This window comes from Serinus canaria, chromosome 27 (assembly GCF_022539315.1).
Source record: "Serinus canaria isolate serCan28SL12 chromosome 27, serCan2020, whole genome shotgun sequence".
Lineage (NCBI taxonomy): Eukaryota > Metazoa > Chordata > Aves > Passeriformes > Fringillidae > Serinus > Serinus canaria.
Window position 1 is genome coordinate 4,541,979 of NC_066340.1, and position 11,731 is coordinate 4,553,709.

At 62.1% G+C, this 11,731-nt stretch overlaps 2 protein-coding genes across 4 annotated transcripts; one reads left to right on the forward strand and one right to left on the reverse strand.

Annotated features, from left to right (window-relative positions):
• On the reverse strand, positions 1–8,127 carry FTSJ3 (FtsJ RNA 2'-O-methyltransferase 3). Of its 3 annotated transcripts, none has more exons than XM_050985557.1 (22): positions 7,864–8,127; positions 7,219–7,344; positions 7,034–7,139; positions 6,846–6,892; positions 6,620–6,699; positions 6,410–6,509; positions 5,953–6,147; positions 5,155–5,270; positions 4,562–4,666; positions 4,387–4,487; positions 4,209–4,289; positions 3,953–4,105; positions 3,557–3,692; positions 3,270–3,466; positions 3,050–3,170; positions 2,770–2,863; positions 2,343–2,493; positions 2,177–2,253; positions 1,871–1,967; positions 1,585–1,768; positions 1,072–1,166; positions 1–857 (listed from the first exon to the last, which is right to left on the reverse strand). In XM_050985557.1, the coding sequence occupies exons 2-22, from the start codon at positions 7,283–7,285 to the stop codon at positions 668–670; spliced, it is 2,493 nt and encodes an 830-aa protein (XP_050841514.1). In that variant the 5' UTR covers positions 7,286–7,344; positions 7,864–8,127; the 3' UTR covers positions 1–667. The 3 variants fall into 3 exon arrangements, with proteins under 3 accessions (XP_050841514.1, XP_009094855.2, XP_018777068.2); XM_009096607.4 differs by having other exon boundaries at positions 7,795–7,917; XM_018921523.3 differs by having other exon boundaries at positions 7,741–7,894.
• Positions 8,124–11,665, forward strand: PSMC5 (proteasome 26S subunit, ATPase 5). Its single transcript, XM_030232591.2, has 12 exons — positions 8,124–8,279; positions 8,771–8,842; positions 9,306–9,375; positions 9,631–9,728; positions 9,980–10,036; positions 10,107–10,337; positions 10,412–10,538; positions 10,619–10,809; positions 10,889–10,987; positions 11,071–11,181; positions 11,255–11,341; positions 11,556–11,665. Exons 1-12 carry the CDS (start codon positions 8,241–8,243, stop codon positions 11,607–11,609), a joined length of 1,236 nt encoding a protein of 411 aa, XP_030088451.1. The 5' UTR covers positions 8,124–8,240; the 3' UTR covers positions 11,610–11,665.
• Positions 11,666–11,731: the final 66 nt, after the last annotated feature.

An 11,731-nucleotide genomic window follows, 5' to 3' on the forward strand; every position in this document is an offset into this window, starting at 1 on the left:
TTCTTTACTCTTGGTCTTTCTTCTCCTTGAGGGAGAAGGGGGTGGGGACAGAGGGGACAGGGTGGCTGCTGTGGCCTGGGACAGCAGGTGAATGTCAGGAGTCAATCCCTGTCAGACAAAGTTGGGTGGGCTCTCGAGGCACAAGCAGCTGTACTGAAAACAGCCAGCAGTGCCCTCCCTGCCTGTGACATGGCATAAGGGACACGTGCAGCACAGGTCCCTTACCTCACCCAGGCCTAACACAACCTCAGACAGGTTAAACTCTGCTGTCCTGAGCAGCTGCTCCGGGCAGAGCCACCACTGTTCTGCCACCTCAGTGACAAATCTGGCCTAGGGGTGTCCCCCAAAGCTACAATCTCCCTGGGGACAGCTGGGGCTGATGTGGATGCTCCTGTGATGTCTCCAGGGGGAGTCACCCAGCAGAGCCAGCCTGGTGACACCTGGAGCTGTGACCAGGGGCCAGGGCTGCAGCACTGGGGCCAAATGACCCCTCCGTGCCCATGGGAGGGCATGAGGCACTGTCACAGCAAGGCACGGACTAAGGGTCTAAGCAAGAGGTGGCCAAGCCCCACCCTGACGCCCAGGGCTCCTGAGGTGGCAGTGGGGCACAGGAGCCAGCCCTGTGCCCTGAGCCAAGGCCTTTGCTGGTGATGGAGCCACTCCCACCTCACTTGTGGTGCTTCTTCTTCTGCTCTTTGCGCTTCTGAGCCCTCACGTCCTTCTTGAGGCGGCTGTCGACCACCTTGAACTGGCCCTTGACACCAGGGGGACGCCGCACCCGGCGTCCCACGCCCTTCTTGGCCACCAGGTAGGTGACCTGGCGCTTCTCCTTGGCCAGCCCAGCCTTCTTGTAGATGCTGCAGAAGAAAGACAAAGGTCAGAATGAGTTTGGGTGGGACAAAAACCAAATCTGGTGTTGGGACAACACTTGGTCCCACCCCTCCTCTGGCTCTGCCACCCCCAGTTCAGCCTGGCTGGGGACACAGATCTGTCCCAGTGGCTGCAGGGACACGGCCCCACCATCCAGCCCAGCCACAAAGGGATGAGCTGGATCCTGGCTTGGCCACTCACCGGCGCAGCTGGGCCACCTTCTCCCGCTCCGAGATGTCCACGGTGCTCACCACGGCCTCGGCCTTCTTCTTCATCTGCTCCAGCTTCTTCAGCATCTGGGGGACAGCCGGCGGGGACAGAGGAGGGACAGAAGGTCAGAGGAGAGCCAGGGGTTGGAGGGAGGATGGGGGATCAGAGGGGGTGGTCACAGGAGAGACAGGGGAATTGGAAGAGGAATTGGGGGGGGAGGGAGGTCAGAGGAGGGATGGAAGGGTCCGAGATGGGACAAGGGGGGGGTTCAGAAAAAAATGGAGTATCAGAGATGGCACAGGGGCATTGAAAAAGGGACAGGGGGGTCAGAAAAGGATGGGGAATGACATGGGACAGGGTGGGTCAGAGATGGGACAGGATGCCAGAAAAGGATGGGGAATCAGAGATGGGACAGGGGCATTGGAGGAAGAACAGGGGGATAGAGGGAGGACTGAGGTGCTGGGAGAGGAGTCAGGACACCCCTGGGAGCCCACCCCCACTCACCCTCTTCTTCTTGCGGGCCTTGGCCTCTGCCACCTTCTTGATGGGGCGGGCATTGATCTCCTTCCAGCGCTGCCGATAGGCCTCCACTGTCTGCTTGTCCACGGGCAGCTGCCGGCGCCGGTGCTGCCGCTCCTCCTCCGTGAACCACTCGGGCAGCTCCCCCTCCTCCTCGTTGTACGAGTACCTGAAGGGCCCAGGTGATCTGTGAGCAGGACGTGGGGCCCCACTACACCTGTCCCTGCTAGGGAGCAAACCCTGCAGAGCTCCTGCAGCCCCCAGCTGGTACCTGTTGAAGGAGTCGTCGATGAGGTCCCGCCGGGCCTTTTTGGAGGTGGCAATGACAGAGCCAAGGGCCAGGCCCTCAGCATCCAGGACTCTTTTCACTGTGGGACATGGGACAGCTTGGCCTGGCTGCAGCCCAAGAGCCAGGGAGCAGCCCTGGGGAGCATGGTCTGTCCCTGCCCCCATCTCCCGTCCTTCCCGAGGGAGCCCCAGGTCTGTCCCTGCCCCCATCGCCCATCCCTCCCGAGGGACCTCCAGGTTTGTCCCTGCCTCCCATCCCGACTGAGACACCCCCATGGCCCCCACTCACCTGGCTTCTCAATAGGCACCACCTCAAAGCCACAGGGCTCGACACGGCCCCGCTTCCTCCCCACTGGTGCCAGTGGCCTGTGGAGAGCAGTGGGCAGGGCTGAGCTCCCCTCAGCTCTCCAGGACAGTGGAGCTGAAGGGACACCCAGATCCCACTCAGCCCTCACCTCTCATCCTCACTGCTGCTGTCATCATCACTGCTCTGCTCCTCCTGAGCTTCACTGGCATCAGGAGCTGTGGCTGCTGCAGGGCTGGGCTCAGCTGGAGCCTCCTCCTGGACCACCTTCTTCTTCTTCTGACCCTTCTTTGTTGTTTTGTCTGGGAATGGGAAACATTGGGTGAGACAAAGCAAGGCAGACCCTCCTCTAGAGATCCTGCTCATTAACACAGCACTACTGACAGCTCATTAACGACATAGGCTGGGATCATTCTCTGGTCTAGTGGGAGGTGTTCCTGCCCACGGCCAGACTTGGTGCTCTTTGAGGTCCTTTCCAACCAAAACCATTCCATGCTGCTGCTCAGGGCAGCATCCCCGTTGCGGCTGGACCCAGTGCCCCACAGTGAGCTGTGGGACTGTCCTTTATGTCCCCTCACCTCTCTGAGCCTCACGCTGCCTCTCAGCCAACATCTGGGCCTGGCCCAGCTCCAGCTCCTCATCCGCATCATCCTCGATGCCAGCGAAGGCGTCCTAGCATGGGCAACAGTGGGGTCAGCCCCAGGGCAGGCGGGGGTGGGAGGGTCAGCCCCAGGGATTGGGAGGGGGGGGCGGGATGTCAGCCCCAGGGATTGGGTGGGGGGTCAGCCCCAGTGCAGTCCAGGGAAACTGCTGGGGCTGAGGCTGCTCCATCATTCCTGCCCCACAAGTGGGACTCACCTTTCCAAACCACAGGCTGGTTTGTCGCTCCTCCAGCACTGATTTCTCCTCCAGGGGCACCAGCAGGGGATTCTCTACTTCCTGCCCTTCCTCCTCCTCTTCCTTCTGCTTAAACTTCGTCCTGTGACCCGGAGCAGCAGGATCAGTGTTCCCAGCCCTGGCTGGGTCCTGGAGCTGCTCCCAGGGCAGCCCCTGCCCCAGGAGGTCTCTCCCCTCTCACCTCTTCCCTCGCTGCTCCCGCTGCAGCTTCCGCTGCCGAGCTTCGATCTCCAGCAGCTCCTCCGGGTCCAGGTCGCTGGCCAGGGACACGTCGTCCTCTTCGTCGTGATCCGACACGTAAACGTCATCGTCCCCAGGGCTGATCTCCAGCAGGGCATCAGCAGAGGCCATGTCCCCGCGGGACAGCTCATCCAGCAGCTGCAGCACAGCTTACAGAGTCACACAAGTGACACAAATGATAAGCCAGGCCCTGCCTCACCCTGCTGTCCCCAGGAGCTCCCCACCCACCGGGGTCCTGTGGATGCTCTTCAGGGAGAACATGCTGGTGTCACCATCGTCGGCGATGGACACTCCAGGCAGGTCCATCTTCAGCTCCACACGCTCCCGCTGCTTTCTCTGCTCCTTCAGGATCTTCTTCTTCTTCCTGGAGGAGACAAAGGAATGAGGCCACACCATCCCCACCACACACAAAGACGCCAAAGGCTCATCCCCTGCCACCCCACTGGCAGTACCCTGTGAGGGGTGCCCAGTGCTGGGCACCCTGGGACAACCTGGAACACCTGCCTGGAGGAGCAGAGGAGACCAAGGACCCCAAACCCACAACCCTCCACCAGCAGAGGGACAGGCTGACACTGCCACCCTTTGTCTCCATGGCTGCAACCCCATCCCTCCTCCTCTTTCTACCTCTTCAGCTCTGCCAGCTCCTTAGCCTTCATCTCTGCCAAAGCCAGCTCCAACTCCTCTTGCTCCTTCTCCTCCTCAGCAGCTGCAGCTTTCGCCTCCATCTTCTCCTTCTTCTCCTCCTCCCAGCCCTCCTCCTCCTCGCCAGAGCTCAAGCTGCCAAAAGGAAGGAGCTCAGAGGAGCTGTGCTGGGCACAGCCCACCCCAGCCTGGGGACAAGCCACCCCAGCCTGGGGACAGCCCTGCTCCCTGGCCCTACTTGATATCCAACTCCTTTGCCTGCTCCTTCAGCTTCTTGGCCAGGAACCGCCGCAGCTTTGTTCTCCAGTTCAGCAGGGCCCTGGGTGGGGTGGCAGCTGTTAGGGACAGCCAGCAGGGGGGGGTGGCTGCCCCCCAGGCCCAGCTAGGGGTGTGGCTGTCCCAGTGTCCCCCAGCACCTGAGCTCCTTGCGGCCCAGCACTCGGATGTCCCTGCAGCACTGGCGCAGCTCCTCCGTGGTGGAGCTGTGATTCTCCAGCTCCCCATCCCCCAGGGTGATCTGGTGCAGGAAAAGGGATTTAAATTTAAATCCCAGCCTCCCCTGCACAGGACAGAGTCCTTGCAGGCACTCACCTCGTTGGCCTTGGAGAGGAAGTCCACAGGGTTGGCAGCCTTGAGGAAGTCCATGAGGGTGAAGCGGTGGTACAGGGTGGTGTCACCCTCGGCATAGCCTTCGGCCTGGGGGAAAAGGGGCTGTGGCAACCAGGGCAGGGGACAGACAGGCAGACACCACCAACCCTGAACGGGGCATGGGGTCACCTAACTCATGTCTTGCTGCAGTGGCCACCTAAATGTGTCTGTGGGTTTTTCTTGAGGACTTCAGAAATTGTCTCCAACCTCAGCCTGAGCTAAAAGCTGTCACCAGCCCCAGCCCAGACACAAGAGCAGGTTTATGTCAGCTCTACACTCAGTTAAAACTACCTGACACAGGTTTCCTGTCCTAAAGCCTCCTCAGAGAGACACAAACCCTGTGCTCAACCCCTGTAGGGTTTAACTGACCCAGCCTCAACCTCACAATCCGCACTTCAGTGATTTTAGGGCTTCAAACCTCCCCCAAACTGGCTTTTCCAACACTTCCCATCCCAAAATCTTGCATTCTCCTGGACAATTTTAATTATCACAGCTTCTTTAGACCCAGTTCCATCTGTGTCTGGCCTTGCTCATACCTTGGGCTTCTTTTTGCTGACGAGCTCACTGACAGACTTGGTGACAACCTCCACATCCTTGAAGGCATATTTGGGGTCAAAAAACTTGCTGTCAATTTTGTCTGGAGCCTGATAACCTGGGATAGAGGGATGAGAGCCCTGAGTCATTTCTCTGAAACAGAGGAATCAGAACCAACCAGAATGCAGGAATCAGAACCATTCCTCCTGGGATGAAGGGATCAGAGCTACTTCTCTGGGGAGAAAGGACTCAGAGCCATTCCACTGTCCCAGGAGGAATTAGAACCATCAAAACCATTCCTCCTAGGATGGAAGAATCACAGCCAACAAAGACACTCCTCCCAGGATGGAAAGGTCAGAGCCATCCAGAATGGAGGAATCAGAGCCACTCCTGCTGGGATGCAGAGATCAGAGCCATCCAGAATGGAGGGATCAGAGCTACTTCTCTGAGGAGAGAAGGCTCAGAGCCATTCCACTGTCCCAGGAAGGAATTAACACCATCAAAACCATTCCTCCTAAGATGGAGGAATCATAGCCAGCAGAGCCATTCCTTCTAGAATGGGAGCATCAGAAACCATTCCTGCTGAGATGAAGCGATTGGAATAATTCCTGCTAGGATGGAGGGGTCAGAGCCACCCAGAACAGAGAGATCAAATCCCTCCAACTCCTGCTGAGATGGAGGGATTAGAGCCACCCAGAATGGAGGGATCAGAGTCACTCCTGCTGAGATGGAGGGATCAGAGCCACCTGCAGGTTCTCCCAGCCCCATCCCAGCCCCTCCAGGTCCCCCTGGCTGCTCACCCTGGCACACCACAAAGATCTCAGCAGACTCATTGCGGGAGGCCTGGGGCTTGGTGGCCTGGACCTTCTGGAAGAACTGCTGGAAGATCCACAGGAGGGGCTGGTAATCCCGGGAACGGAACACCTTGGTGATGAACCATCCACCCTTGCACAGGAACTCACAGGCCAACTTCAGAGCCATGAGGGTCAGGTTGGCTGCAGCAGGAGAGAACAAGGAGTGAGAGAGTGAGGGAATGACCCTTCTCTAGGAGAGTAGAGACAAGCTGGAATGGGTTTCCCAAAGAAGCTGTGGTTGCCCCATCCTCAAGGCCAAATTGGACAGGGCTTAGAGCACCCTGTGACAGGGGAAGGTGTCTCTGCTCACGGCAGGGGTGGCACTGGATGGGCTTTAAGGTCCCTCCCAAGCCACAGCAGCCTGTAACTCTCTAGGAGCAGTGAACTGTCCCTGTGTCCCCACCCTGGGAGTAGGCATCGTGCACCCAGCTGGCTCCCACGTTGGGCGCTCCATCGTTCAGCACCACGTCCACCTTCCAGGTCTGCAGCTCCTTGCGCAGGGCCTGTGGGACAGGGACATCCATTTGTCCCTCACCGAGGACCCCAGCCCATCCCCTGTGACCCCCCTGCCACCATGGGGACCTGCAGGGCCCCAGGTGACCCTGGGCAGTACCTGGCGGCACTTCTCGGTGGTGATATCCTCCTGCAGGGTCACCACGTTGGGAATGGGCTTGATGGGCACCAAATCCACCCCTGGTTGAAAAAACACAGCAAAGCCCCTCAGAAGAGGCTCCATCCCACCCCAAGTGTCTTCCCCAGCCAGCCCCCTCTCCTGCCAGGATCCCCTGTCTGTCACACCCACAGACTGTCACCAGCTCCTGCCAAGCGCCACCACTCACCGATAATCAGGCTGGACACCGGCATGAACTTGGAAGCCACCTGGAGCCTGGGAAGAACAGAGAGAAGCAGAGCTGGGCAGGGCCCCAGCAGAGCTCTCAGCCCGGCACTGTGCTCCCTGGGTTCGGCACGGAGCGCAGGGACACTGCTGGGCCAGCTGGCGGCACTGTGGTGGCCTGTCCTCACTCACCAGCCGCCGGGGGCCGCACACAGGTCCAGCAGGGCCCGGGCCTTCTGCAGGAACTGGAACTTCCGATTGAGCTGCAGCAGCTTGAAGGAGGAGCGGGAGCGGAAGCCTGGGGGGCAGCAGGAGGGTGGTTCTGGGGGTGCCCGGGACCGCAGCCCCCCGTCCCCAGCGCCGGGCACGGCCCTCACCTGTCTCCTTGGCCAGGTGGTAGAACTTGTCCCGCCGGCTCTTGCCCAGTTTACTTTTCTTGCCCATGGTGGTGGCGGGGTGGCCCCTCAGGGGCCTGGGATGTGCTGTCAGCCGAGGGCTCGGGCCTGGAGGGACACGGAGCTGAGGAGGGGCCTGGGGACACGGGGAGCCCCGGCCTCCCTCGGTGTTCCCTCAGTGTCTTCCCAGCGTCCCCTCCAGTGCCCCCTGTGTCTCTTCAGCTCTCTCTCTGTAGTCCCCGTGTTACCCCTGCCAGTGCCCCTCCAGTTCCTCCCCCATTGCCCTCCCAGTACCCCTCCAGTCCCTCCCCAACTGCGCCCCCAGCACCCCCCTCGCCGCTCCCGCTATTGCCCCTCAGGCCCACTCGCACCCGCTGTCCCCGAGGCGCATCCCGGCCCCGCTGTTCTGCTGAAGCCTCCGACCACCCGGGCTCAACATCCCCCCGGCCCTGACACCCCCGTACCCTCTTCCCTCGCCCGAGCCACCGCCCCCGGGACACCGACCTGACCCCCGGCCCCTATCCAGACCCTGTCCCTTATTCAAACCCCGATCCAGACCCTGTCCCTGTCCCTGCTCCTGTTCCCAGTCCCGGTCCCCGTGCCGGTCCCGCCGCGTGCCAGCAGCACCTTCCCGGCGTGCTCTGCGCGCACAGTCAGCTTCCGCTTCCTCCTGCTCTGGCCGCCATTTTAGGAGTGGCGCAGCCCTCCTCCACAGCCTGCGGGCGGAAGAAGGGGAAGGATAACGGGTCCCGCGGAGGTGAGGTGAACAATAACGGGCCCGCTCGGTGGCGCGATCACAACCCTGTCCGTCCCCTCCGATGCTTTACCCACGGACACATCACCTTCGACCACCCCAAGATGGCAGCGCAGTCCAGACGGGAGTGATTGCGCATGCGCAATGCGCCGCCCGGCTGTGGTTTTTCCGGAGGAGGAAGTGACGCTAACAAGCTGAGCGGCAGGGCCCGGGCAGCGGAAGACGGCGGCCGCCATCTTTGTTGGGGCCGATGCCGGCGGAGAAGATGGCGCTGGACGGGCCCGAGCAGGTGCGGACGGGCCGGACCGGGATAGAGGAACCGGCGGAGCTTGGGGAGGATCTCGGGGTGCTTCGGGATGCCCCGGGCTGTGCTGCGGACGGGGCTGCTCGGGGCATGCCAGCGGCATGACTGGGCAGGTCTGGGGAATGCGGCGGTGCCTGAGCGGTGGGACGGGACCGGGACCAGATCGGGATCGGGATCGGGATCGGGGGCTCTCAGGGGAGCGGGAGCTGGGGTTGCTGTGTGCACCGCTGAGAGGACGGGACACGGGGGACGCAGGACGCGGATTGGGGGTGTCGGGCAGGGAGTGAGGAGAGGGGAGGGACACTCGGCACCCGCGCGGGAAGGGGAACCGGGGGCTGGGACCGGGATGGGAGGAGGGAAAAGAGGAGGCAGGAGCCAGCCCGGCGGTGGTGAGGAGGGAAGCGGTGCCCGGCGGGACTGCCCCGAGGCCGGCGCCGTGCGGGGGGTGTCGGCGGCGCTGAGCTCTGCTGTCCCAGATGGAGATGGACGACGGGAAGGGCGGCTCGGGGCTCCGGCAGTATTACCTGTCCAAGATCGAGGAGCTGCAGGTGAGTACAGCTGCGGGGGACACTGCGGCCGTGTCACTGTGCTTCCAGCCGGGATGGTGTGCCTGTGTCCCTGCCCGTGTCCCAGGGCTGTGGGCAGGCAGGACCCTCTCTGGGGACACAATCTTGGGCTGTGCTCTGAGCTGAGGGCTGCTCCTGTCCAGGTCCTTGTCGCAGCTGCCAGAGAGCAGGGCTGGATGGGATCTTGGGAATGAGGAATTGTTCCCTGCGAGGGTGGGCAGGGCCTGGCACAGGGTGCCCAGAGCAGCCCCTGGATCCCTGGCAGTGCCCAAGGCCAGGCTGGTTGTTGGGGCTTGGAGGAGCCTGGGACAGTGGGAGGCATTCCTGCCATGGCAGGGGTGGGATGAGATGAGCTTTGAGATCTTTTCCAACACAAAGCATTCCACTACTCCCTGTGCTGGGTGTGCTTGAGCCCGAGGTCGCTCAGCACAGCCTCTCCCTGCAGCTCATCGTGAACGAGAAGAGCCAGAACCTGCGGCGGCTGCAGGCACAGAGGAACGAGCTCAATGCCAAGGGTAGGGCCTGCAGCTCCTCCCGCTGCCCTGGGCTGGGCTTTGGGGGCCCTGGGCTGGGCTTTGGGGGCCCTGGGCTGGGCTTTTTTGGGGGCTCTGGGCTGGGCTTTGGGGGCTCTGGGCTGGGCTTTGGGGGCTCTGGGCTGGGCCCAGGGGGCTCTGGGCTGGGCCTGAGGGGTACTGGGCTGGGCCTGGGAGCTCTGGGTTGCGCCTTGGAGCTGCAGTTCACAGGGCTGGTGCTGAGTTGTCCCTCTCCAGTGCGGCTGCTGCGGGAGGAGCTGCAGCTGCTGCAGGAGCAGGGATCCTACGTGGGAGAGGTGGTGAGAGCCATGGACAAGAAGAAGGTGCTGGTCAAGGTATGAGGTGACAGGACTGGGCTGGGGGACAGCCCTGTGTCCCCTCAGGGATGGGACAGCTCGGGGACGTGGGGTGGGAGCTCCTTGTACAGAGGAGCCTGTTGGGATGGCTCTGCTGGGCCTGGGGCTGTCCTGGGGTGTCCAGTGGGGTTGGAGCTCCTGGCTGCTACTCCTCCCAGGCCATGGGGATATCCTTTAGCAGGCAGTTCCCAGGGAAATGACTCCTGGGGGTCTTTGTTCTTCCTTTACAGGTGCACCCAGAGGGGAAGTTCGTGGTGGATGTGGACAAGAACATTGACATCAATGACGTGAGTGCCTCGGGGCTGTGGGGGGTCCCCAGGGCTGGCAGGGACACTCCCCTGTGTGCTGTCCCCACAGGTGACCCCCAACTGCCGCGTGGCCCTGCGCAACGACAGCTACACCCTGCACAAGATTCTGCCCAACAAGGTGGACCCGTTGGTGTCCCTCATGATGGTGGAGAAGGTCCCAGACTCCACCTACGAGATGATCGGGGGCCTGGACAAGCAGATCAAGGAGATCAAGGAGGTCATCGAGCTGCCCGTGAAGCACCCGGAGCTCTTTGAGGCGCTGGGCATCGCCCAGCCCAAGGCAAGTGCTGCTCTGGGGGCCCTGGGCTGGCCTGTGTCCCTGGCAGGCTCTGAGGGGCCGTGTGGCCGTTGCAGGGGGTGCTGCTCTACGGCCCCCCCGGCACGGGGAAGACGCTGCTGGCGCGGGCCGTGGCCCACCACACCGACTGCACCTTCATCCGCGTCTCCGGCTCCGAGCTGGTGCAGAAGTTCATCGGGGAAGGTACCGGCACGGCTCTGGGGCTCCTGGGGGCTGCGTGGGCTCGGTGCCAGGCTGTGCCAGGCTGAGCCCCCTGCCCGCAGGGGCCCGCATGGTGCGGGAGCTGTTCGTGATGGCGCGGGAGCACGCGCCCTCCATCATTTTCATGGATGAGATCGACTCCATCGGCTCCTCCCGCCTGGAGGGCGGCTCCGGTGGGGACAGTGAGGTGCAGCGCACCATGCTCGAGCTCCTCAACCAGCTCGATGGCTTTGAGGCCACCAAGAACATCAAGGTAGGGGGGACAGCCCTGCCTGGGGTCCTGCCGGCGATGCCCAGGATGGTGACAACTGTTCCCTTGTCCCCTTGTGCAGGTGATCATGGCCACCAACAGGATCGACATCCTGGACTCGGCCCTGCTGCGCCCCGGCCGCATCGACAGGAAAATCGAATTCCCCCCTCCCAATGAGGAGGTACCAGAGCCACTCCCTGCTGTCCCCACCCTGTCCCCAGGAGCCATTCCTGGGCTCCAACCCTCCCTGTTCCCCTGCTTCAGGCCCGCCTGGACATCCTCAAGATCCACTCCCGGAAGATGAATCTGACCCGGGGCATCAACCTGCGGAAAATCGCGGAGCTGATGCCAGGGGCCTCGGGGGCTGAGGTGAAGGTGAGCTGGGGACTCTGGGGACAGGGGGCTGCCACGGGGGGCACTGGCTGATGCTCCCCTCCTGTCTTCTCAGGGTGTGTGCACAGAGGCGGGGATGTATGCACTGAGGGAGAGGAGAGTGCACGTCACACAGGAGGACTTTGAGATGGCCGTGGCCAAGGTGGGTGCCAGGGGAGAGGTGGGGGGTGATGGGGGCACAAAGTGTTCTGGGTGGAATTTGCCAGGAGCACAAACAAGGGGGTTCTCACCATGTGAGTGACATGGGAGAGGCTGCTGAGCCCTCCCTGTGCAGGGCTGGGGTCTTGGGGTGTTTTGGGGGTAATTAACACCCAGTTTAGGCACTGAATGGCCTCACCCCTGTCCCTTCCCCCCAGGTGATGCAGAAAGACAGTGAGAAGAACATGTCTATCAAGAAGCTGTGGAAGTAATGATGAGGCTGGAGCTGCTCCCTCTGTGCTGTCAATAAAGAGCTATTGTGGCCAGGCCTGGGCGCTGAGCTGGGGACTGATTTGGGGATGGGGTGGGGGCTGCAGGACACAGCACACACCCC

Bases quoted from the DNA above. Each gene is read 5' to 3' on its own strand.
- FTSJ3 (XM_050985557.1), bottom strand. From the start codon at position 7,285: ATGGGCAAGAAAAGTAAACTGGGCAAGAGCCGGCGGGACAAGTTCTAC. The intron at 6,893-7,033 runs GTGAGTGAGGAC...TGTTCTTCCCAG, and splicing joins TGTGCGGCCCCCGGCGGCTG to GCTCCAGGTGGCTTCCAAGT. The intron at 6,510-6,619 runs GTACTGCCCAGG...CCTGTCCCACAG, and splicing joins CCACCGAGAAGTGCCGCCAG to GCCCTGCGCAAGGAGCTGCA.
- PSMC5 (XM_030232591.2), top strand. From the start codon at position 8,241: ATGCCGGCGGAGAAGATGGCGCTGGACGGGCCCGAGCAG. The intron at 10,338-10,411 runs GCAAGTGCTGCT...TGGCCGTTGCAG, and splicing joins TGGGCATCGCCCAGCCCAAG to GGGGTGCTGCTCTACGGCCC. The intron at 10,988-11,070 runs GTACCAGAGCCA...CCCCTGCTTCAG, and splicing joins TCCCCCCTCCCAATGAGGAG to GCCCGCCTGGACATCCTCAA.